The following is a 27825-nucleotide window of genomic DNA, read 5'->3' as shown; positions in this document are numbered from 1 at the left end:
AAAATCAACCTGTCTAAAATTCATTATTATGCCCGCACTACTGTGCTGAAACTTTGAAAAATCATAACTTCCTCATATGAAGTCATATTTAGACGTTCTGTACATGCATACTCTTGTTTTTACGATTACTATGAATTTCGTTTAGACTACTTATTCTAATAAGCGATCTATCTCTGATTCACTATTTACGATATTTGTAATTGTATTAGTTCGAATGTAAAACTTCAAAGCATCATAACTTCTTCGTAATAAGTCAGATTGGAGTGTTCTTTATATCCCTGGAATCCTCATCATGACTACTTCCTCTTTCATCAAAGCTATTCGTCCTATTTATTATTCTATTTTGGATGTATATTTTATTCTTTTTATTATTATATTGTTTTAAGCACGTATACTACACATAACTACGTAAATCACATAATACTCAGATAATTATCTTTATTAACTTCATAAATGGTTACAATTGTTGACCATTACAGTCACATGACTTTATTAATGTCTAGCGAGAAACGTGGGCATTATAATTCTCTCCCCTTTAGGATGATTTCATCCTCGGAATCATGTATCAGCAAACAGATGTGGGTAGCGACTCATCATTTCAATTTCTGTTTCCCAAGTGAGGTTCGACCCATACATATGTTTCCATCGCACAAGCACTAGTTCGACCATATTACATCGTAACTTCTTCGTCTTTTGGTTGTCAATCAATTCAAGTTCTTTAACTAGCCTCATATTCTCATCGATCCTTAACTCTGTAAGCAGAATTATATCGGGAACTTCTCCCGAGAACTTCCTCAAATAACACACATGAAAAGTGCTATGAATGCTTATCATTTCTTCTGGTAATTCCAGCTTGTAAACTTGGTTCTCATTTCTTTGAAGAACTTTGAATGGTCCAATGAATCTTGGACTCAGCTTTCCTCTCCTTCCAAATCTAATAAGTCCCTTCCAAGGAGAGACTTTGAGCAACACCAAATCTCCAACTTCGAAAGTCATTGGTTGTCACTTCTTATATGCATAGCTCTTCTGAGGATTTTAAGCTGCAAACATTCTTTCCCTGATCACTTTCAGTTTCTCAGCGGTCCGATGGACAATCTTAGGACCCATAAAATGCTTCTCTCCAACTTCAAGCCAACAAGACGATGTACGACACTTCTGTATGTACAGATCTTGGTAAGGTGCCATCTTAATGCTCGAAAGGTAACTATTGTTATAGGAAAATTCTACCAAGGGCAGATGCCCATCCCAGTTACTGGGAAATTCCAAAGAACAAGCTCTCAACATATCCTCCAATGTTTGAATTGTCCTTTAACTCTGACCATCAGTCTTTGGATGGTAGGTTGTTCTCAAACACAACTTTTTACCCATCTCTTCCTGTAAGCTCTTCCAAAATCTAGAGGTGAAATGACCGTCACGATCTGACACAATTTTCAAGGGAACACCGTGAAGATTCACTATCTCTTTAACGCAAACATTTGCAAGCTTATCCATGAAGTTTCACTATCTCTTTTACGTAAACATTTGCAAGCTTATCCATAGATCATCTCTCATTGGCTGCTATGAAATGTGCACTCTTTATGAATCGATCCACGATTACCCAAATTATGTCGTGACCATCTTTGTCTTGGGTAGCTTGGTCATAAAATCCATGGTGATGTCTTCCCATTTACCCATGTTTACAGGTAAAGAATCCAAACTCACGTAAGGTTTTTGATGTTGTGCCTCAAGTCTCGCACATATCACACATTCAGCCAAATACATTGCAACGTCGAGCTTCATCGTCGACCACCAATAGAAGGCTTTAGATCCCCATACATCTTGGTACTACCAGGATGAATTGAGTACATGGTCTTGTGAGCTTCTTCCATAAGAAGATCCCTATGACAAACCTTTGTCAGACTTTTTATGACAAACCAGTAGACAAGATATTCCATTTTTCATATGGGTCACTAGTGATTTTCCGTATGGTGAGCTCGGGTCAAAACTAAGAATGGTAAAAGTAAGTGGGTTTGGTAAAGATATATTTACCTTACACTTGACATAAAAAAATCCATAAATAATATACTTTTAATTACAATATTAAACATAGATAAAAAATAAGTAATTAGAAATATATATTTTTACCATGGAGTTTAGGACTAACATTGATGGCTTGCTAAATTAGGATGTTGGACGACGACCATAGGTTTAGGTTTGTAAAAAGGGAAAATAAAGGGAATAGGTTGGCCCCCACTTGGACGTGGGTCCCACGAGATATATACATATACATATATAATTTTTGTTTTAACTTAACAGTACATTGAAATAACTTCGCAAGTAAGCTTGCACCTACTTCATCTATTTGAAAACTTTCAACGCTTCTCTTTCCTTCTCCATTTCACGCTAGTAAGCAATGTACCCTCTCTATATTTTAAGCTAAAAAAATCCAATTGAATCCATGTTTTTTTTTACTTTCTAACCTAGCCTCCTTCACCAAATAAAATCGATAAGTCTCTGGAGACAGAGTCGTTGTCGTTGTCATTGTTATCCCTCTTCACCGCTTCTGCTTCCACATCTGTGTTTTATTTGAGGTTTGTTAGTTTACCCTTCTGTTACTACCTTTGGATCCAAATCTTTAATTAGTTGTTGTTTTGAATTTGGATAAAATTTTTAATTAGTTTTATGAGTAACATAAACGCTAATATTGTTCATTTATATTAGGTTTGACTTTTAAGTAGGCTTGAAAATTTGACCCGACCCGGTGGAGAACCTAATTGATTCACTCCACTCGGGGACGTGTATTCGCTGTAAAAATAGGTGTCAGGTATGGGGTCGGGGATCCCCATAAGGCGAAAATAGGGATGAGTATGGCATCAGGTATACCAATCCTCAACCCACCCTGCCCCGCTTTAATGACTATATATATATATATATATATATATAGAGAGAGAGAGAGAGAGAGACTTAAGTTCAAATGATAACAATTATATAATTTAGAGCGCGTGAACTAATCTAGGTCACATATTTCTGTTTGCTACAAAACCCTCTAGCATACTGACACGACGAATGAATGTAATATTCATATGTGAATAAGTATATTCATATATATATATATATATATATATATATATATATATATATATATATATGTATGTATGTATGTATGTACACTATTTCATATATGACTATTATCTGTTTTGTCGTCCTGGTATGCTGGAGCGCTTAAGCGACAGATTTTCAATATGAGGGAATATGCTTACCTTTATATTCACATATGAATATTAATTTCCTCCATCACGTTGGTACGTTAGAGAGTTTCCGACAAAGAGAAATATGTGGCTCATATTTGTTCTCGAATTACGTTATGAATTCCAAGATTTCTGCAATCGCCATTTCTTTCGATGGTCCATATACCAAATCATCATTTCTTATTTTGATACTTGTAAAACCTTATGATTGATGTAACTGAATATGGTTACAACCTCTGGTTTTGATAGCTTATTAAACTTGAAATTACTTTTTTGCATAATTTGAGTTTATTATGTTGATAGATCGGGATTGGTGTAACGACTCGAAAATCACACCATAATTTTTTTTGTTTTTAGATTTATAAATCGTTAATACATATTCTTCCAAAAAACCAAGGTAACAAAACATTTAACTTAACCTCATCAAATCAAAGTAGTTTGCCGAATACGAAAACATGTGTGTTGTGTGCTCTGTAATCATCCAGAGCATTCCCAATTGAAAACCAAAGTACCTGAAACATAAACTAAAAACCATAAGCATAAAGCTTAGTGAGTTCTCCAAAATACCATACAAGATACAACCACAAATTGTCATACACTCATACAACATACATATAGTTTCCATGGGCTCCCCCATGGTCTTTATATAATGTGCCAAGAGCTCCCCCATGGTCTTTACCTGGAATGTCATGCACTTCCCCCATGCTCTGAAATCCAATTGCCACTGGCTCCCCCTGGGGTCTTCCATGCAAGTATCACAGAGACAACTAGCACACCACATAACACGTAATGGGCCAACATTGGTGCCTTCGACTCATGGATATAGTGAGAAGCCTCACCTCGCACTGTTGAATCATACAGAAAACCCTTGGCTGTTGGCTGACAGATCCTCAACTACCAATAACAAAACAATACCCAATCAACATTGGGTTCCAATCCATTACCATAACTCCATACCTGAGGTAAAAAGACCATTTTACCCCTAACATAGCCTTGTCCAAAATTATGGCCCAAACTACAATCTGAAAGGCCCAAAGGCCAATTAATCAACCAATGGCCCAATTTTCCTAATTGGGCCCAAACCCCTTACATGGGCCTTACCTTGAGGCCCAACCATTCTTTCTAGTCCAAAACACTTTGCATTCTGATGGCCCATTAATACTTAAACATTAAAGCCTAAAACACCAAAACTACTCGTGGCCCAATCTATGGCCCAATTTTCCAAATTAGGCCCAAAACCATTCGTGGGCCTTCCCCTAATCACTATCATACCAAAACCTGATGGCCCAACAGGGCCCAAGAGGTAAGCCCAATAGATGGCCCACACCGAAGCCCAATAAGCAAAACTTCTCCTGACTGAGTACGCGAAGCGTACTCAGCTGTATGTAAGCGTACAGGCTGTTTGGATTGTACGTTACGTGTACAGACTTGTACACTCAACATACTCCTCCATTGAGCCAAATCCTTCATTAAGCTCTTAATGCTTGATCCTATAAGTCTAAACCACAAATCCACTTCTAAATAAAACGTCTAGAACCATAAAGTCACTGACTTGGTGACTTTGCATGTCCCAAAAAGACCCAATCTTAAAGAGTAGCATTCTTCTTTCATAAAAAGGACCCAAACTTAAACATGGATGGTTTTAAACTCTAAAGGTGCCAATTCTATGGACCTTGAACCTCATAAACACTAAGAGGGGCAACTCAAAGCTCCTGGAGTGGAATCAAGACCACTAGATCTCATTTTTGGGACCAACATGAACCAAAACTCATAAATGATAGATCTAAGACATCAATGATCAGGTTCAAAGCTTTTTACCTCTAACAAGCTGGAAATAAGACACGTAAGCATGATCTATAAGCTCTTCCTTGATTCCCATCCTTGCACCAAGCTCCATATTTTTAGAAATGGACCAAACACACCAAAAATGGACTCCATAAGCTGAAAATGCCACCATGAAGGCTTAAGGACGATTTCTAGGGTTTTAAAGGGTGGTGGCTGACTTAGAAAATGAAGAAAGAGGCTAACATTATGCTTATATAGGGTACAACCCTAAAATTAGGGTTTTCAACCTGCCCCTCGTACGCCCAACGTACCACCTCGAGGTCTCGCACCCGACCCAACCTCGTACCTACGCCGCGCGTTCCTCCAGTTACGCCTTGCATAACCATCTTTGCCTCGGTACGCCCTGCATACCACCTTGGTACGCCTCACGTACTAGAGTTTTACCCAAACCATAATTCATGTGAATACCATAACTTTTTCAATACAATTCTGCATCCGATCATCCTTATATGCATGAAAAGGTATCGAGGCACTCAATGTTATTATCAATTCATACTCACCATAAGATATCCCGAACGAGAATCACTTTCCATAAAAAGCCCAAGCTGACGAATTACCAAAATACCCTTTGATTCCAAAACATAAACCGAATACCAGAACCATCTGAAATACCTTATCCAACCCCAACTGAGTCCAAATCTCAATTTCCCAAGGGTCCGAAGCATGCTAATACCCAAACTCTAATCAACATCCCCAACATCAGAACAATTCAAAACAAGGTGTTATGCAATGCCCAGTTCCTGGTACGTATTTTAATTTAAGTTTTTGCATTTTTACTCTGGGACTCGATGAGTTGGAAGCCCAACTCGTCGAGTAGATGTGATTTTTGGGATGCCGGTGAAAGAGTCTACTCGCCGAGTCGGAAGCCCCGACTCGACGAGTAGACCTGTTTGGATGAAACCCTAAATTTGAGGGTTTGCACCCTATTTAAACACATTAAGTGGCCTCCACTCCAGCCTTCATCACCCTCAAACCCCATTCTCGAAACCCTAATCAGCTGTGAGTGTCCTTGAGCTATTTAGTGCCATTTTTTGTGATTTGAAGCTTGTAGAAGGAAGGAAAGGATTGGAGGTTCAAGAAGAAGGCAGTAGATCCAGAATCTTGGTTGCATTTCCAGCTTGTTGGAGGTAAAAAGCTTCAAACTTGACTTCCCATTTGTTAGATCTTCTTTAGGGCTTGAATCTTGTCAGTTTTAGGGCATTTCTAAGTCACCTTCGGGTTTAGAGTGTAATGTAGAGTGTTGACTTCAGATCTTGAACCTTTTAGGGTTCTCATGGCATAAAGGTGCCAACTTTATGGCCATAGGAGCCCCATGCACCTTGTAGACTTCATTTTTGGGCCTTATGACCTAGTTAACCCATGCATGCACGTAAAGTTTGTAACTTTACGTGCTATATCGATCCTAGGAGGTCAGATCTAGGTTCTGGATGCTTTAAGCCCGACTGAAATTGACTGGATAGTCATGGACTTTGGGGGACTTGACAAGTCGTTCTTATGACTCGGCAAGTCGGGTCATCGTTCCCCGACCTTTTCTGTTTCTGAGCAATCTGATTGGGTCTAGAAGAGGACTTAACAAGATGGACGTAATCTTGGACTTGAAGATTGAAGAACTCGATGAGTTCAAGGATGAACTCGGCGAGTTCAAGGCAATGTCCCAACTATATGAAGAAGAACTCGACGAGTTCATGGAAGAACTGGACGAGTTCATGGAAGAACTCGACGAGTCAAGGACTAAACACTTCAACTTGTATGAAGCAGGACTCGATGAGTTCAAGGATGAGCTCGGCGAGTGACGAGCAAAAGGTCCCGATCATGTATGAGGGAGAACTCGATGAGTTCTTGAAAGACTCAACGAGTAGGATGGAAGTTCCAGTATTTTGTGGATTATGGAACTCGACGAGTTAGTGGACCAACTCGGCGAGCTGAGTCAACCAGATGTTGACTTTGACCAGGGTGTTGAACTTGACTTTGACTTTGACCTGAGTTGATCCTTGAAAGGGTTAAGATTATGAAACGGTAATTAAGGAAGGTTGTTATGTGTAGGAGGTTGAGAGGAGTTGATCCCAACATTAAGTAAAGTTCAGACACTTCACGATATTGAGGTGAGTTACCTTCCAGTAAAAGTGGGTCTAATGCACCAATACCGGCCCACTAGTAGGTGATTATAGATGAGATGATTGTCTTTGTGATAATTGTCTGGTATGACACTATCTGATATGTTTATGTGCCAGTATGCTATGTCATTCTGTGGTAGTGGTAGGGGTGAAATAGTCCCCGGTTACCGGTTGAAAGAGATCAAAGAGGAGGCCAGCACCCAAATATGCTATGCAGTATATGATTGTTATGTTATGCTAGATTATTATGTGGTAGTGGTAGGGGTGAATTAGTCTCCGGTTACCGGTTGAAAGAGACCGAAGGGGAGGCCAGCACCCAAATATGCTAGGCAGGTTGCCGGTTGAAAGAGATCGAAGGGAGGCCAACACCCAGATATGTTTGGCATTATGTGACTGCATGGTATGTGGTATGATGGAGGAACTCACTAGGCTTCGTGCTTACAGTTTTCAGTTTTATTTTCAGGTACCTCTTCAACGAAGGGGAAGGAGTTGACATGGTAGCAGCGCATCACACACACGATTTCTGCATTATGAGATTTCTGAGACATGTAATTATGGTTTTATGAAACGGTGTGACTCGATGATGTTTTCTTATAAATGTTTTTCTAAATCATTATATTAAAAAATGAAATTTTTGACCTTAAAAATTGGGATGTTACACGTTACAATTGGTCAGAGATGGGCGGGGGGAAATGCCAAAATCCAAAGGGGGGAGGATTCGAATCCCCGCATCTACTGGGGATGAGGATGTGTATGGGGGCGAAGTTAGGCACTCGGAGATGCGGAGAGATCGTTAACCCTGCTCCATCCCCACCTCATTTTCATCCTTACTTATATGTCGGTGGATGTTTATATTAAAAGAAGAAAAATATTAACACGCTATTTGTTTTTGTGTAACAAATATATAAACAAGCAACAACAATAAGTTCTTTGACTTCATTTTATTAGTTTGTGTTGAATAAATCTATGTTTAGTATATATTGTGTAAACTATTTTAGAGACTATACACAAATTTATTTTATGTTTAATAATTTTTAAAATTAAAAAGCCAACATCTTATATTTCTATAATAAAAACAACAAATAGAGATGTCTATAATGAAAACAACAAATAGAAAAAATTTTCCAAGCTAGGTTGCTAGTAAAAATGTTATGAATCATTTCTAAATTACTCCTATAAGAATTCATAGAGAACAATTACAAACTACGAAAAATTCACATAGAACATTTGTAAAACGACAATTAGCTCAAGGTTTTAATATTATTCTAAAAAAATTATTGAATATAACTTTAAATTTTATATTATATTAATTATATATTGGACCCAGTTGACTTGCCAATATATATCATTTTCTTTTTGAATTAATTCACATAACTAATACAAAAGGTATTTTGTATTCACAACTGCTAAGAACTAAAACCTCGACAAAGCCTGTACTTAGAGACTCAATCAATTAGAAGAAAAATGTCAATGATGAAAAGTTGAAAACCACATAATTTTTTCAACCACCGACCATTTCCAAGATTATGGAAAAATTCAAGTCAACGTCAACCAAGCTTTGGCAAAGCTTCCATGGCAATCTACTTATATGTTTACTCAATGACTTCCATGACAATCTTTCACCATAAAATTTAAGAAAAAAAAAACCCTTAAATACCCTATTCTTCAAGGCCTTCAACTCACTCCCAAAATGGTGAACACCAGAGCTAAAATAAAGAAAATCAAGAACACCATAAACCTCTGGTTCTCGGAGGCTGCCATGGCGGACTCCAATCATCTGTCAACAGAATCTGGAGCTTTGATCGGTTCCAATGACGATCTTTTAATCGAAATCCTTCTCCGATTGCCTGTTACCTCTGTTCTTCGATTCAAATCTGTATCCAAACACTGGCGTTCCCTTTTGAGTCACCTGCGTTTTACCCTTCTGTATAAAAATGCTTCATCCTCTCCTGGCCTTTTTGTTCGCAATCTGTATATTCCATTTGATGATGAGAACCGAAGTACTCCTCCATTTCGTGATCTTGACTTCTATCCTGATCCTTGTGGTATTAGAATCGTGCAATCTTGTAATGGATTACTGCTTTGTTGTAGCCATCGGGGGGAAGAACGTGTTCATAAATATTACGTATTTAATCCCACCACTAAGCAATTTGCAGTCATCCCATCAGTTCTCGGAGGCGTGGCTGTTCGGAAAGCCATTTATTTTATGGGTCTGGCATTTCATCAAACAGATTCTGTTCACTACAAGCTTGTTTGCTTTCACCGTACTAACCGTGGTGAGCCATTTAAGATTCAAATCTATTCATCTGATACCAGGAAATGGAAGATTTCAGATCAATCTTTCTCTTTGTCTGCTCCTTATTATGCATCCTTCCACTACATAGTTTATTGGAATCAAGCAATCCATTGGGCTCCATGTTGTGTTAATCCATTGTACTTTAAGCTCGACATAGAAGAGTTGCAATCACTCCCATTGCCGATGATGCCGGAGGCATCTTCTGAAGGTTATGAAAACGGGGATATGCCCCTTTATTTTAAGGAGTCACGAGGCCATCTTCATTTTGTGGAGGCAGCCGATCGCAGTGTGAGCCATTTACAGCTGAACGTGTACGACATGTTGAACGATCATTCTGGGTGGTTTCTCAAGTATCGAGTAGACCTTGATGAGCTTCCGGATGCTTACCCAGAGATGATTAGGGACTATTTAGATCCATCGAGCCAGGGTTATTATGAATTTGAAGTGTTTGATGTGGTTAGGGGCGAAAGAGAAGATGAAACATTCATGGTGATTAGAATTCCAGGGAGGATCATAAGATTCAATGTTGTGGATAAGAGTTTCAAACAGATATCTGATCAAATCTATTTACATGGACTGACTGGACATGTGAATGTTCATCGTTATATTGAATCTTTGGTTTCTTTCTAATACGAGTAATGTCCAATTTCAATATTCCATCTGTTACTATTTCTTTATCAAGAATAAAAGAAGGGTAACTCGCTATTAAAATCATGTTCAATTCAAGGTTTTTACATAGCTTTTTACTTTTTCAATTATTCTTTGAAAATGGCTATTGTTGTTATTTAGTTTGACCACAAGAACAAGATAATTTGAAAGTACAATGAAATACTTGGATATAGATTTTTACAAATACAATGCATTGATGCAGAAAATTTAAAGTATACAATGTTGTAACAATATGAAATGGAAGTAGGATACTATCACACACAAATAAAATGAAGTACATTGTTATTATAGTATGTTCACGAGTTCTTGTTGATATGTTATTGAGGCCTTCAAACTATCGACAAATTTGGTCAACATCAAGGAAATCTTGGGCAAAGCTTCCATGGCAATCTTGTTAATATTATCCTTTGTTGCAATCTTTCAACATGAAAACACACAACCCTTGCTACAACTTTGAAACATGGACTACTTTATCTTGGTTACTTTTGTTAATGTCCAAGATAAGGCTAATGTCACAAAAACCCTCAAGTTTTTAAGGTTTTGTCGGTTTTACCTAAAGTTGAAATTTATGTGGGTTTTTACCCAAACATTTTCGAAAAAAATGTTCGGTTTTACCCTTTTACCGGCGATATCAGGTTTTCCAAGTTATCATTATATTAAATTCGCAAAAAAAAACCTTAAGTTTACCATTTTTGCGTTTTTACACTTAAGTTTATAATTTTTTTACACTTTTACCCTAAGTATATATATATATATATATATATATATATATATATATATATATATATATATATTTTCATATTATACGTATTCAAGTAGAAACATCATATTTATATACGAAAATATTGTGTTTACATTTTTTTAATGTTATTTCTTTATATATATATATATATATATATATATATATATATGTGTGTGTGTGTGTGTGTGTATGGGTTTTTTTTTTCTTGGATAAACCATTTAAGATGTAAAAAAACAAATTAATATGTTTTTAGAACTACAAATATGTATTTTTATGTATTTAAAAATATACTTATCAATAAAAAAACTTGTTCATTCATAAACAAGTTTATATAAGTATATACATATATTTTTAGAAGTGTAAATATGTATTTTGATATATGTTTTTTTTTTAAAGTATAAATATATTTTTAGAAGTATAGATACATATTAATATATAAAAATGTAAAAATATGTATTTATACTTCTAAAAACTATATCTATAAAACACATATTCATAATTCTAAAAATATTATTTATCTTTTTAAATGGTATAACCATGCAAAAACACACACACAAAAACAAACAAATATATATATATATATATATATATATATATATATATATATATATATATATAACATTAAAAAAGTTATAAATACTATATTTAATTAAATATTTTTTCGTATATGAATACGATTTTTCTGCATTAATATGTATATTATGAAAAAAAATATACTTAGGGTAAAAATGTAAAAAAATATATATAAACTTAAAGGTAAAAACGCAAAAAAAAAATGGTAAACTTAAGGGTTTTTTGCGAATTCGATATAATGGTAATCTGGAAAACCTATTATCACCGGTAAAAAGGTAAACCGAACATTTTTTTGAAAATGTTTGGGTAAAAACGGACAAAAATTTCAACTTTGGGCAAAACCGACAAAACCCTGAAAACTTGATGGTTTTTATGACATTAGCACCACGACAATTTCTCAAATTTCCTTCTCTCTCTAAGAGAACATTTTCCATAAAATTAGTCCTACAAAATGCTTTAATTGTACACAACAAATTAATAAAAAAAAATATGTTCTTTTTTTTTTTCTACTTAAACAAAGACAATGCAAACTATACAAAAAAATTAGTAAGAGTAAATTATAGAAATGGTCCCTATGGTTTGTTCAAAACTGCAACTTTGGTCCAACCTTTGAAAAGTCGATTAGTCGCATCCCTGTGGTTTTCAATTACTGCAGTTTTTGTCCTTTTGTCTAACTCAGTTAGAAAAATTCTATTAAAAGCGTGTAAAATGACTAACATGCCCCTCATTTATTTATTTTCAATTCTTTTCTTTATTATTTTATTATTATTTATCTTTACGACAATGTTGTATTTCGATCAGCCCTCTATCGCCGCTCTTCCGATTAGCCCTTTGGTCATCTTCTCAAAAAAGTAATCTTCAACCTCCAACCTATTTGTTTAAGTAATTGATCAAATCAAAACACCACATTCACATAACACATTGGAAGTGGATGTTATAAACATCACTGAATCTAACTATAAACCAGAAACATGAATTCTTACAGGATTTGTTGCACAAAACAAGCAAAAAACTAGATACCTAACATCTTATGATATTTCATGTACCAACAGAGGACAACAATTAGATCGGGAGGAAGGGGAAAATGGAAAAGTAGATACCAAAAACCACATTCTTATGTGATTTGCTGTACAACTACCTCCATTGCTTCATTTCTATCATTTGTATCAATTTATTAGATTTAAAAAAAAAACATTCCCAATTGATTGAACTTCTATCTATCTTAAAGCATCAACATACAAAGGAAAAAAGGAAAGCAAAGGCGTTGGGGAGAATTTCTACCACAGGAGGAGACAAGTGTTGAAGGTGTTAGCCGGCAAACGATATCGTCGGAAGGCATGACAACCATCAGACGAGGGAGGTAATGAGATGATGCAGGCGGAAAGTGGTGTCATCGACATGGATTTCTTCGACCCTTTTGTTGTAACACTCGTGTTTCTATCCTAGGCATTTATATTAAGTTGATAGTATAGGTTAACCTTTATAACTCATTTCGAAGAAATGAAAAGGAATTATGTGAATATTATATGAATTATGTGTTTTATGCTTAATTATTAGGGCTTAATTAATTAAGAATAAAAATAAGCGTCAAAAATAAAGTGTGAGATAAGTCCGATATCTTTACATAAAGTTGTAGTGGTTGAAACAAGGATTTCGGGGATATAAAGAATACCAAAATCCGAGTTATAACAAAGAAGTTATGACCTGTCGAAGTTTCGCGACAAAACCGACACGGTGCTGAATGTCGTAAAAAGTGAGTTTTCGATAAACTACTTTTTAGCCTTAGTGATCTAAACGAAAGTCGTAGTATTCGTTAAACCAATAAGTTCGATAAAAAGAACGCCCAAATCTGACTTCGTATGAGAAGTTATGATTTTTCGAAGTTTCAGCTTAGCAGTAGACAGCTAAAAACTCGAATTTTAGATCGAGCGATTTTTAGCCGACACAAGCTAAACGAGAATTGAAGGTCTCGTCATTAGAGCACAACGGTAAAAAGTTTGACGAAAACGGACGTCGGATGAAGAAGTTATGAATTTTTAACGGATTTCCTGTCCCGGTCTGTTAAAAATAATAATATAAAATTTAAAGTCAAAATTAGCCGATAAAGTCTAAACGGAAGTTGTAGAGCGTAAGTTTAGCTACGTGTGCATATAAAGAACGTCAAAAACGGACTTCGTATGCGAAAGTTATGGATTTTAGAAGTTTTGGCGCGAATATCGAGAAAATTCGCATAGTCACACTTTGTCACGTCACCCTCGCCTCGCATGCACCACGTGTCCTGCTGAGTCACCCGAGCTGCTGAGTTACCCGAGCTGCTGAGTCATCCAAGCACCTGGCCTTATCTGAAGCGGTCCAATCAGCGAGTGCCACCGAGACCCTCGCACATGCTGACCACCTGTGCATCGGACACACGCCTCGGTCCAATCACAGACTGCCAGCGAGCCCTGGCATGCGCAAACCATGTGCGAGCCACCTCCCCTGCCAGCTTCGGATCTACGACGCGTATCTTCCCTCCTGACCATCCGATCAGAAGCCTCGCCCCTATAAATAGAAGGGTGCGAGACCTCCCGGCTAACTTTGAAAATTTGTCAATTTTAACCCCTAAACCCATATTTCTTTCATCTTAACATCCCGCAAAGCCCCGATATCGATTGTAAAGCCCGGAATACGCCACGAAGTGCCCGGGAAGCCCGGAAAATTTATTTTTTTCGGTTTCAAAGCCCGACTTTTGCAAAATCCGGTTTCTCAATAGAACTCCCGATTTTATTAGAAACGATCGTTTTAGGAAACGAATTGCTGCCCGATTATCATCAAATTATGTGAGTGTATAGTCACTTTCATTTTACACATAGATATGAAGTATTTACCTTATAATACGTGCTATGTGTAAATATATTAATTGTTTATTTGAGGTGATTGTTGTGTTGACGTTTTATACAAGTTTTAAACTATATAAGTATTTTTATCTACAAATATGTTGGGTAGAACACGGGTAGATAGTGATGTGTGATAAAATAAAATTGAGGAGAGGCCTCGATGTGTTTTGAGATCCAGTCATCTAGCGGAGTTTGGATGACGACCACGGACTTTCTAGACAGTCCAGTGGGAAACATTAGCAGGTCTGCAACCTGTAGGTGTTAATGAACTGAGAGTGTTCATTCGCTGTACTCCATCCCCCTCATGGTTGCCTTTAGGACATGTATGGCTGAGGAAACCCCTTAGCAGTAGTGTCCATCCCGATGATATTCTTTAGGTTAGGTCCCTTGTGAAAAGTGTTTAGGGACGTAAAGTGAGGATAACGGGAACGGGTAATCAGGGTTATTGTTGATTGGTGAACTTAATAAGTTTATTATTATTGTGGGTTGAAAACCCTATATGCTCACCAGGCTCCCAAGCCCGACCCACTCAACTTTTTATGTTACAGGTAGTGGACCCCGAGCATAGTCGGAGGACGACGAGAGATTTTTGGATTATAGGCCAGTAGTTGTAAATAACTGTTGAAAGGCTTATAATGTCTTGTTTATGTTTTTGATCTGTATCGGAACATGACTTCCCGAGGTTTTGATATATATGGAAAATATATACCTTCTTAATGAAGGGTTTTGATAAACTTTTATCATATGTTGTTTGGGGACCAATTCCGCAACATCTTTTGAAAAGATTTCTCTGATTTTATTTTAAAGCATAAATTAAATCGGTCTTTTCTGGCCGAGAAATTAGGGGATGTCACAGTTGGTATCAGAGCATTAGTTTAAGCGAACTAAGAAATTGTAGAATTTCTAAACTTGAACTTAGAATGCTAAGTGATGATTGTGAGATGAGTGTCTACCATATTTTTGTCACTAGCACTAGTTTATTTTAGGGAAGATGCTTAAAATGCCCTTGTGTGCTAAATGCTATGTCTTTGCCATGTGTGCCATTATTTGTTCAGATCTATGGCCTATTGTCGACCGGATCTGGAAACCTTATGTGTTACTACAAGAAAAAATCGATATAACTATGGAAAAATTCGGTAACAAAAAGTTGAAATTCCGTAGTTAAACATTAATAGCTACGGAATTTGCTACGAAATTATTAGATTCCGTAGCAGATTTTCTCGTAGCAAATTTTTTATCAACGGAATTTTTACATCCATAGCAAGTTTGCTACGAAATTTATTCCGTAGCATATAAGTTCCGTAGCAAATTCCATAGGAATATTCCGTAACCAATTCTGTAGCGATATTTCCATAGCAAAATTCGTTGTCATGCTTCCATAGCAAATTCTGTAGTCATAGGTCGGTAGCAAATTCCAGAATCATATGTCTGTAGCAAATTCCATAGACAATTTTTCGTAGCAAATTCTGTAGGCATATTTCTGTAGCAAATTCCATAGTCAAATTTTCGTAGCAAATTCCGTAGGCAAAATTTCATAGCTAATTTAGTAGGCACATTTTTGTAGTTAATTCCATAGACATATTTCTGTAGCTAATTCCGTAGGAAAAATTCCGTAGATAATTTTGTAGCCGTATTTTCGTGTCTAATTTCATAGGAATTTTGTAGTATATTTTAGTAGTGAATTTCATATCCATATTGTAGTTGCTAAAACTGTATTTTCTGTAACTAATCTGGAGGCATATTTTCATAGCTAACTATGTAGGCTTCATTGTGTAGCAAATTTCACAACATAATTTTTATAGCAGATTTTGTGGGTACATTTTCTAGGAAATTTTGTAACATTATTTATTAGAAATCTAAATACCAATTACATTGTACTAATAAATCTAAACACAATTGATATAAAGCAAACAAAATTTATAATATAAATGAAAATAGATAATATTCTTCAATACATCAAAAAGTTAACATAGTTCAAATAAAAAGTCGCTAGAAAACAAATCAACAATATTAATATTCAATATATAATACTCTATCATTGACTAGTAAAGGTTTTGATTTGGTCGGTCAAAGCATTAATAACAGCCATTGCCTGTGCAAGTTGTTGTTCAAGTTTCCCACATTTTGCATCACTTTGTACGTTGCTTCCGTTGCAATACAAAAACACCTCTTTTTTCCTTCGATCTGTCACCAAATGCTCCACTTAATTGAAATTGGGACATCTTTCCTGAATGTAGAAAAAAAAAACAGATTAATCAATACCACCTCAGTTGACCTATCTTAGAATATGTAAACAGTTAAATAAAAAAATCCACAATAATGTTTCCAGCGTTTCATGAGCAAAAAGAGACAAAGAAAAATTGAAATAGTCATTGTGTTGCATGAAAATAATAAATATTATTTAGTTAACATATAATCATGCGCAAATAGAGACAAAGCAAAATTCCAAGAAGATATGTCTAATGCCTTCTTTAATGAGCTGGAAAAAATACACAAGTGTAAATAAAATAGAAAACAATATAAACAACCATGAGGGCAAAAAGGGAAGGGAGAAAGAGAAGAAAACCAAAAAGCAATGAAAATTTTCTACAACAAGAAACTGTAAAAGCAACAGCACCCTAAATAACAAAAAACTTCATGTATGCATTAGAGTTCTAAGGGGAAAAGCCAACCAAGGTTGGGTTGTAGGGGCTAACTACATAAGGGCAGATTCGTCAATAAAAGGAAAAACAAAAGCAGTGTAATGAGGCAACCAAGCAGTAGAAAAAACAATCCATTAACTAACTAACTTCACCATGCATGTTGGTCAAAACACAAGGCCTATTAGGATATATCTTATCAAAATGCATGTTCACAATGAGCATAACATCAACTACAAAGCAAGTTACCTCTAGTTATTTGTAAATCTTTTATAAACCATAAACCTTAAAAAAAATTACTATTCAAATTTAGTGTTACCTGTTCCAGATGCTAGACTATGATGACCCGAATTACAATCCACGTTCCTAGCAGTATACGATGGCCAATTCTCAATCGGAGATGAAATATTGTTGACACATAAGGGTTTGGGAACTTTGACAATTATATTGATCGCTTTTGAGGGAAATTGGAAAATGCAGCATATATTTATGTGTTTAATTTTGTAATTTTTTCCTTTTATTCTAATAGTTTATATTAAGTATCTAAATCTTAAAATATTTAAAATAAAAACAAATATTTGTAAAGTGAGTATTTTGGAGCCCGTTTGGGCAAAAAATGTAAATTTAAGGATCTAAAAATATATATAATGCGAGCATTAAGGAAAAAAAATCAATATTTTAAATTTCAATTCTATAACAACTTCCTATATTGACAAACTAGGTGTGAGACCCATGTATTACATGAGTTTAATAAAAAAATAAATATAAGAGTTTAACAATTTGAAAAGTTTGAATTTATAAAAAAAATGAAAAAAATTTGAATTATTAAAATTTATAAGACTTTAATGTATTAAGTACATTACATATATAAACTCTTTCTAATAAATAGTTTACATATATGTTACATTACACATTAAATGTGGAATTTTAATTTAATAAAATGAAAAATACAATAAAATGACAAGTGGAAAATAGAAATTTTAAAAATTCTAGAAAATGTCATGTTTCCAAATGAATGAGAAGAGGACATGTGACAAAAAAAAACTTCATTTATTATAGTAGATACATGCGTCTATTTGAGTTTAATTTTATCACCAACAAATCAAATTAGTAAAAAAATAGCTAAAAGACAATATTGTACTACAATGATTCTTGTAAACATCTATTATAATAAATAAAAATATTTTTGCCATATGTCACATTCTCATTCATTTTGACACATGTAATTTTGTGGTAATTTTAAATTAATTTTTATTCCACACGTCATTTTATGGTTTTTCTATTTTATTAAATTCCACATAATATTAAATGTTATAATAAATGCATATCACTTTTATTTATCAGCTTTCATTCTAATTTCAAAATTACCAAATTAAAATTTTATTAATTTCTTTTATTTATTTATCTAAATTATTTTTTTAAATTTAAAAGAAGAGAAAAAAAAACACTTTGAATTTTTATAATTTAATATATTTTTAAAAATTTTTCTTATAGATTCAAACTTCTTAAATGTTTAGAACTTTATATTTAACTTTTATTTTTTAAATCGTTCTAGTTACATAGAAGGAAACTTTTAAATTTTATCAGTTTGAAATCATTTTATTTAGCCAAGGATTTCCTGTTTTTTATTATAAAATGGAATTTAGCTACGTTATAAAGCACCTGGGGCAAAGTTTAAAGAAAAGCACCAGTGGTCTAGTGGTAGAATAGTACCCTGCCACGGTACAGACCCGGGTTCGATTCCCGGCTGGTGCAACTCAATGCAATGATGAGTTATTTGTGCCACTTGTGATGTTGGTTCATCACAGCATTTCGATAATTCGAATTAGAAGCGCATCTGAGCATTTATTTTTTGTTTTTGTTAGTTTCCACCATTTAAAAGTTTATGAAAATTTAGCCACAATATATTCGTTATGTTTTCTAAATGTAAAGTGTTAGTATTAAACGAAGAACCCAACGCTCATTCCTATGTTAAATAACTGGGTAGTGTTATCTAACTTTATTATAAATTTCAAGATAAAACTTGATTATGTTCTCGCCTAAAAATATACAAACACCTCCACTTGTTGATGTATTTGCTCGATTTATGTGAAAGAAATTGTGTATTAAGAGAACTAAAATCGTTGATATCATGGTTCAAACAAAATAACTGTCCACATGTTTCTTTTCTAAGATGATTTAGAGGTAAAAAGTCACTATCACATGTAATTTAAAACCTATCATATGGGGCCACTTTTCAGAAACATTCTTTTGGGTAACTAAGAATAATTTGGTATTTATGTTACTTTTATTACAAATTAAGTCATATAAACAGTGCACTTATTATTATTATTATTATTATTATTATTATTATTATTATTATTAGATGGGGATAGGAAGTTGCAACTTGAATAAACACTAAGGTGTTGTTTGTTTTTTGGAAAAAAAAACTCTTCAGACCTTTTATTGCTGTGCGACGCAGCACACGCGCAACACTTTTCATATTGCAGCTGTTTGTTTTTTTAGAAGTCTTCAGAGTCAAAAACCTCCGCACGTGGTCTGTTTGGCGCAGCCTTAAACTGCCTCTTCCAACCTCTTTTTTTTTTCTTGCTGAAATTTTTATTATGTTGTTGAAATTTTATTTCATTTTTTTTTTTTCGTTTTTTTTTTGTTTATTCTTGTAGAATATTTTTTTTTGTTTTTTTATATTGAATAATGATAGATTCTTGATGAAATATCATTATTTTTTACTAAATATATTTATTTTTTTTGTTGAAATATTATTATTTTTATTGAAATATCATTAATTCTTGCCGAAATGTTATACATTATTAAATTTTCCGTATTAAAAAACTATTTTGATTTATAAAATTAGTTTATTTTAATTTTTTAATATCTGCAGCAATATACAGATGTTAAAAAAGCAAACACGCTTCTTATTACAGTCTGCAGCCGTTTGATCCATCTCTTCTACTGCAGAGGGTTGCAGAGGTGGTCCGTAGACTTTATGAATTTTTGCTTCAGAAAATCAAACAGCACCTAAAACACCAAATATTTCTTCTCCTTAATGTGGTTGCTCATGTGTTACTTGTCGACATTTTGTTTTGTTTGTAAAATACATATCAAAATCTATTTGTAAGATGATCATAAACAGTGTTGGTAAAAAACAATAATTTAGATTAATTTGACATCTTAGATTATTTCTAGAATCAAACAAAAATGACAACTCCCAAACTACAATCTATGTTTGAAAATATAATTTGAGTTTTTATGTTTTACTTCTTAGAAACATTTTTAATCTCATAAGTGATTTGATTAATTACAATCTAATTAAGGATCTAAAAATATATATAACGCGAGCATTAAGGAAAAAAATCAATATTTTAAATTTTAATTCTATAACAACTTCCCATATTGACAAATTATGTTTTTATAATCATTAATAGTTTCTTTATATAAAATTGATAACCGTTCTTTAGAAAAAGAAATACTTAAATTTGATTCTCCTTAAGATTCTTTACATTGTCAATAATGCCCAATAAATTTCATCCTTGAGGTCGAGACATAGGTGGAGATTTAGGTCAATAATGCCCAATAAATTCCAATTCAAGTTGTAGATGAAGTCGTAATTCCAGTTTTGTTCCTATAAAGTAATCGAGTCCCAGAACAAATCAATCACATAATTTAACAAGAGAGTACAATCAAACCAATTACAGTGTAACGCCCGGGTTTCAGGGCTAAGCATTTTTGTCAATGTAATAGTCTAGGTCAACTCTTGTAACTCTTTTTGAAGTAATAAAGATGAAATATTTGAGTATTATGTGAATTATGTGTATTTATGTGCTTATAATTTAATTATAAATGTATAATTCATAAATAATAAAAATAAGCGTCAAAATTAAAGTGTAAGATAAGCCCGATATCTCTACATAAAGTTGTAGAATATGTCTCAAGGTTTCCATGCATATAAGGAACGCCGAAATCCGAGTTATAACGAAAAAGTTATGACCCGTCGAAGTTTCGCGACAGAACCGGCACGATACCGGGAAGCGTGAATAGTGAACTTACGATAGAGCGAGATTTAGCCTTAGCGATCTAAACGAAAGTCGTAGAATATGTTAAACTAAGAACATCGATAAAAAGAACGCCCAAATCTGACTTCGTATGAAGAAGTTATGATTTTTCGAAGTTTCGGAATAGCAGTGTACAGCTTGAAATTCGAATATTAGATCGACCGGTTTTTAGCCGACACAACCTGAACGAGAATCGAAGATCTCGTTAAGAGTAGCGTAACGAGAAAAAGATGGGTGAAAACGGATGTCGGATGAAGAAGTTATGAGGATTTAACGGACCAATCGTATCCCGACCCGTTAATAATATAAAATTTAAAATCGAGCCAAAATTAGCCGACGAAGTCTAAACGAAAGTTGTAGAGTACGTTCCCACCTTCGCGTGGATATAAAGAACGTCAAAAACGGAGTTCGTATGAGAAAGTTACGAATTTTTAAAGTTGGAAAGTAAACTTGCGAAACTGATGCATGAAAGGATGACGTGGCCGAACTCCCAGCCGTCGGATGAAATCGCTTCGGATGGTGACACCTGGTGCGAGGGTTACGCCCAGCGTAGCGAGGATACGCCTAGCGTCCGGAGAACGCCCCGCGTCCGAGGCCAAGTACGCCCCGCGTACTTCGGTTCTTATCCGTCCGATAAAGTGCAAGACAGCTGGTCCGAGGCTGGCAATCTTATCCGAGGAGTACGCCCAGCGTAATGTCCGAAGCCAGACCCTATAAATTGAGGTGCGAGGCTGCCATTTCTCTTCACCCCAAAACCTCTTCTTTCTCTCATTAGTTTCTCTCTCTAGCTCATCTAAACCCTCCTAAGCCCTAGGTAAAACCCTTAGCACCCTAGGGAAGCCCCGAGGCTCCCGGAGTCCCGAGAAAAAGGAGTTTTTCGGTTTCGAAACGCTGCTCCAATTAAGTCCCGGTTCTCGATAAAAATCGTTGTAAGTGTGCTACGCTTACGCAATTTTTAATATAGTTTTCAAATAATTATAGGAATGTTATTAGGTCCTTAAAATAATTATTTGGGCTATTATTATGAGTATTATTAACGCTTAATAATACTCGGACTAATTAATTTGTCACGGTTATCGTTAAACTAAACCCTAGTGGTATCGATACTAGGTTTTATCGAAGGAATATCGTTTGAGAGTATCGAAGCGCTGTCCGAGTGCTGAGTCACCACCTAATCAGGTGAGTGCATAGTTACTTTCAACTTACACATAGATATGAAGTATTTTATATAAATTACGTGCTATGTGTGCATATTATCTGAATACTTGCTATCTATGCTAGATGAACGTTGTTATACATGTTTTCAATGATATAAACTGTATATGTATTTTATATCTACAAAAATGTTGGGGTAAAACATGGGTAGATGTAATAGGTGATGTGTGATAAAATGATGAGAGGCCTCGATGTTGATGTTGTTGTTTCTGTCATCTAGCGGAGTATGGATGACGACCACAGACTCTTCTAGACAGTCCAGTGGAACACTAGCAGGCTCGCAACCTGTAGGTGTTTGTGAACGATGTGTTCACCGGTGTACTCCATCCCCCACATGGTTGCCTTTAGGACATTTATTGCTGAGGAATCCCCTTAGCAGTAGTGTCTGTCCCGATGATGATTCGTAGGCTAGGTCCCTTATGATAGGTGTTTAGGGACGTAAAGTGAGGATAACGGGAACGGGTAATCGGGTTATTGTTGATTGATGAAATTAATAAACTTATTTATTGTGGGTTGAAAACCCTATGTGCTCACCAGGCTCCCAAGCCTGACCCACTCAGTTTTATGTATTACACGTAGTGGCGCATGAGCATAGATGTGATGTTTTGGACGAGGGATTACGGATATAGGCCTGTAGATATGAAATAATGTAGTAAGGCTTATATTGTACTGTTTATGCTTTTGATTTGTACGAACATGACATCCCGAGTCTTTTAATGAAATACATTTCTATGGAAATGCTTTTGATAAATCTTTATCATATTTTTGTTTTGGGACAAATTCCGCAACACTTTCATTTAAAATGTAACTCTGATTTTTAAACAAAGCATAAACAAACCGGTCTTTTCTGGCCGTGATTTTGGGGATGTCACAGTTGGTATTAGAGCATTAGTTTAAGCGAACTAGGAATTTGTAGGATTTCTAGACTTAAAATTAGAATGCTAAGCGATGATTGTGAGGTGTGAGCACTAGCTTATTTTAGGAATTGTGCCTAAAATGCTCTTATGTGCTAAATGCTTTGTGCATAATATGCTGTTAATTGTTCGGATCTATGGTCTGTTGCCGACCGGATCTGGAAACCTTATGTGTTTAGGATTCTAAACATACGACTACGATATTAGAACTAGCATGTAAACGTTCCGGAGTGATAAGGGCGATTTAAACGTCTATCCTAAATAAAGATCTAAATTCACCTTATTCGGTGTATAGATCAAGATGGCAATGACTCGTAGCGGAAACGTGAACGCGAATGGAGATAGGAACCAACCCCCAGTGGTTCAACAAATACCTGTTGTAGAAGAAGTTGCACCTGAGCCAGTCACGATGGCCGGAGTGCAAGCGATGATCCAGGCTATGTTGGATCGTCAAATGGAGGAAACTAGACATTTGCTCCTGCAAAATCGAGAGGAAGGCACTATTCAAATCGAACAGCCCGAGTTGAACGAAGGGCAGACTGAGGAAGGAGACTACAGTGGAACTGTTGGTCAAGTCAACCAACCAATAGTTCAAGAAAATAACCAAGATGACGGATTCAAGAGAAATGGATGCAAGTACAAGGATTTTTAGACTTGCAAGCCATCGACTTTCACGGGAAAGGAAGATCCAATCGGAGTCATGGATTGGATCTCGGAGATGGAGTTAGCTTTCATGACATGCGGTTGCAGAGGGAAGCTACAGACCACGTTTGCAGTGCGTCAGTTTCGAGGAGGCGCTGTACGTTGGTGGAATACTTTGGGGAAGACTTTAAGCCCCAACAAACCCCTGGAACTGACATGGGCAGAATTTCTGGTACAATTCAAACGAAAGTACTGCTCAGCTCAAAACCTCCTCGAGCTAGAGAACCAGTTTCTAACCCTAAAGAAGGGGAGCATGTCAATCGATGAATACACGAACAACTTCACAGAAAAGATGGAATTTGCCTTGCATCTTGTTCCGGATGAGCTGACGAAAATTGATAAGTACGCAAAGGGATTACCATGGGAGTACGCGGTGCCAGTGCGTCAGGCACCTACTTTGGAGGCAGCTATCTGGGCTGCCAAGTCTGTGGAGGATATGATTAAGGGAAGAGCTGCCAGCAAATTCGAGGTTGGCGAGAAAAGGAAATTTGACGGATCCTCAAGGTCCGGTAAGAAGGGTAGATTCTCGAAGTCTGGTTCGAGAGGAGGAGGATCAGAAGCGAAGTGGTGTGACAAGTGCAAGAAAAAGCACTCTGGGAAGTGTGATGGAGGGGTCACTTGTTACAAATGCGGAAAGCCTGGGCACTATGCCAATGAATGCACGTTCACTAAGAAGGTCTGTTATGAGTGCAACGAGGAGGGGCACATTTCAAGGGATTGCCCGAAGAAGAAGGAGATGGGAAGACCCAACATACCACCGAAGCCGAAGGCAAGAGCCTTCCAGATGACGCTCGAGGCTGCAAAGGAGGCAGCAGACGTCGCTTCAGGTACCTTTCTTGTAAATGGTTTGCCTGCAAATATACTATTTGATTCCGGAGCCAACTACTCCTTTGTGTCGCATAAATTTGGTGGGAAATTAGCATTGCCTGTAGAAAAACTAGATAATACCCTGATTGTAGAAGTTGCCAGTGGCAAATTCGTACCTGTTAGTAATCATATTAGGAACATCGTCATTGACCTAAACGGAAACGAATTCCACGAAGAGCTATTACCCATAGAGTTAAACGGTTTCGAAATCGTTTTGGATATGGATTGGCTTAGCGCCAACGATGCTGAGATTCAATGCCGAAAGAAGATAGTAAAGGTAAACCCACCTGGAAAGGAATCATTTATGGTGTATGGGGACAAACGTAGAGTGAATTCTGGAATCATCTCCCTGATGAAAGCCAGGAAAGGTTTGTCCAAAGGATGTGCATCATACTTGGCATTCGTAATCGATGCCAAGAAGGAGAAGAAAGAGGTGCAGAATATACCGGTTGTGTGTGATTATCCGGAAGTCTTTCCCGAAGATCTTCCCGGATTACCACCTGATAGGCAAGTGGAGTTTCGTATAGACTTGTTACCAGGAACAACACCGATAGCAAAAGCACCTTACCGATTAGCACCGACGGAGATGAAGGAGCTCATGACGCAACTTCAGGAGCTGTTGGACAACGGTTTTATTCGACCTAGTTCATCACCCTGGGGAGCTCCGGTGTTATTCGTAAAGAAGAAGGACGGAAGCATGAGGATGTGCATAGACTACCGAGAGCTGAATAAGGCAACGGTGAAGAACAAGTATCCATTGCCAAGGATTGATGACCTATTCGATCAGGTACAAGGTTCGAGCTACTTCTCAAAGATCGATCTTAGGTCAGGATATCATCAGCTGAAGGTGAGAGAGCAGGATATTGAAAAGACTGCATTCAGAACAAGATATGGACACTACGAGTTCTTGGTTATGTCATTTGGACTAACCAATGCTCCTGCAGCATTCATGGATTTGATGAATAGGGTTTGTAAACCATTCCTCGATAAATCCGTGATAGTGTTCATCGACGACATTCTCATCTACTCGAAAAGCCAAGAGGAGCATGGCAAGCATCTACGGGAAGTATTAGAAGTGTTGAAGAAGGAGAAGCTTTTTGCAAAGTTCTCCAAATGCGACTTTTGGATACGGGAAGTCCAATTCTTGGGTCATGTTGTTAACCAGGAGGGAATAATGGTTGACCCCGCAAAGATCGAGGCTGTAATGAAGTGGGAACGTCCAAAGAGTCCCACGGAGATTCGAAGCTTTCTAGGATTAGCCGGATATTATCGACGATTTATCCAAGGCTTTTCTTCGATAGCTGCTCCATTAACAGCTTTGACTCATAAAGGAGCTACGTATACGTGGAGTGAGAAACACGATGAAGCATTCGAGAAGCTAAAGAAGAAGTTATGTGAAGCACCGATACTTTCTCTACCCGATGGAGTCGAAGATTTCGCGGTTTATAGTGACGCTTCTGGAGTCGGCTTGGGTTGTGTTCTGACCCAAAGAGAAAAGGTGATAGCATACGCATCTCGACAATTGAAAGAACACGAAAAGAACTACCCCACTCATGATCTAGAGTTGGCAGCGGTAGTTTTTGCCTTAAAGATATGGAGGCATTACCTCTACGGCACGAAGTGCAAGCTCTTCACTGATCATAAGAGTCTCCAGTATCTCTTTAATCAGAAGGAGTTGAACATGAGGCAACGACGCTGGCTAGAACTTCTCAAGGACTACGACTGTGAGATACTTTACCACCCGGGTAAAGCAAATATTGTTGCTGATGCTCTCAGTCGGAAAGTCAATCTTGAAAGGAAAAGGCCAAGAGCGTTAAGAATTGAAGTCGTCTCAACGATTGTGGAAAGTATCAGGAAAGCTCAAGAAGAAGCTTTAGAGAAAAATGACCGAAAGGAAGAACGTTTGGGAAGAACGTTAGTGTTCGGTACAAACAGTCGAGGACTGAAGGTATTCCAAGATCGAATTTGGGTACCTAAGACGGGAGGAATAAGAGATCTTCTGATGGAAGAAGCACACAAGACCATGTACTCGATTCATCCCGGTAGCACTAAAATGTATAGGGACCTAAAACCCTACTACTGGTGGCCAACGATGAAGCTCGATGTTGCGAAGTATGTGGCCGAGTGCGTGACATGTGCGAGAGTTAAGGCACAACATTAGAAACCGTATGGGAGTTTAGAACCCTTACCTGTACCCATGGGTAAATGGGAAGACATCACCATGGATTTTGTGACTAAACTGCCCAGGACGAAGAACGGTCATGACATGATTTGGGTAGTCGTGGATCGTTTCACCAAGAGTGCACACTTCATAGCAGCCAACGAGAAGTGGTCTATGGATAAGCTCGCAAATGCTTACGTGAAGGAAATTGTAAGACTTCACGGTGTTCCTCTTACGATTGTATCAGATCGTGATAGTCGTTTCACGTCAAGGTTTTGGAGGAGTCTACAAGAGGAGTTGGGTACAAAGTTATGTTTGAGTACTGCTTACCATCCGCAAACCGATGGCCAGAGCGAAAGAACGATTCAGACACTGGAAGATATGCTGAGAGCATGTACCCTCGAGTTCCAAGGGAATTGGGACGAGCACTTACCTCTGGTAGAATTCTCCTACAACAATAGTTTTCACTCGAGCATCAAGATGGCACCTTACCAAGCCTTGTATGGACAAAAGTGTCGTACGCCGTCTTGTTGGCTTGAAGCCGGAGAGAAGCAGTTTATGGGCCCCGAGATAGTCCATGAGACTGCTGAGAAGTTGAAGGTGATTAGGGAAAGAATGTTAGCAGCTCAGGATCGTCAGAAGAGCTATGCTGACAAGAAAAGACGACCGATAACCTTCGAAGTTGGGGATTCCGTTTTGCTTAAAGTCTCACCGTGGAAGGGACTTATAAGATTCGGGAAACGAGGAAAGTTGAGCCCAAGGTTTATTGGACCGTTCAAAGTTCTTCAGAAGATAGGGAACCAAGCTTACAAGTTGGAATTGCCCGAAGAACTCAATGGTATTCATAACACCTTCCATGTGTGTTATTTGAGGAAATTTACGGGAGATGTTCTTGACATAATTCCAATCTCAGAGTTAAGGATGGATGAGAAT

At 36.7% G+C, this 27825-nt stretch overlaps 1 protein-coding gene and 2 non-coding genes across 3 annotated transcripts; all 3 read left to right on the top strand.

The window, feature by feature from the left end:
• The first annotated feature begins 8863 nt into the window (after positions 1–8863).
• On the top strand, positions 8864–10276 carry LOC145073530 (F-box protein At5g07610-like). The gene has a single exon (XM_079020076.1). It carries the CDS (start codon positions 8877–8879, stop codon positions 10110–10112), a length of 1236 nt encoding a protein of 411 aa, XP_078876202.1. The 5' UTR covers positions 8864–8876; the 3' UTR covers positions 10113–10276.
• Positions 10277–18665: 8389 nt separating this feature from the next.
• Positions 18666–18736, top strand: TRNAG-GCC (transfer RNA glycine (anticodon GCC)). The gene has a single exon. It is a non-coding gene; the product is annotated as a tRNA-Gly (tRNA).
• Positions 18737–18741: 5 nt separating this feature from the next.
• On the top strand, positions 18742–18826 carry LOC145077350 (small nucleolar RNA snoR114). Its single transcript, XR_013693131.1, has one exon. It is a non-coding gene; the product is annotated as a small nucleolar RNA snoR114 (small nucleolar RNA).
• Positions 18827–27825: the final 8999 nt, after the last annotated feature.

Source organism: Lactuca serriola, chromosome 9, assembly GCF_051521515.1.
Source record: "Lactuca serriola cultivar US96UC23 chromosome 9, Lser_US96UC23_V15, whole genome shotgun sequence".
Classification (NCBI taxonomy): Eukaryota; Viridiplantae; Streptophyta; class Magnoliopsida; order Asterales; family Asteraceae; genus Lactuca; species Lactuca serriola.
This window is presented reverse-complemented; position numbering and strand designations above follow the sequence as displayed.

Coding starts and splice junctions, on each gene's coding strand:
- LOC145073530 (XM_079020076.1), top strand. CDS start 8,877: ATGGTGAACACCAGAGCTAAAATAAAGAAAATCAAGAACACCATAAAC.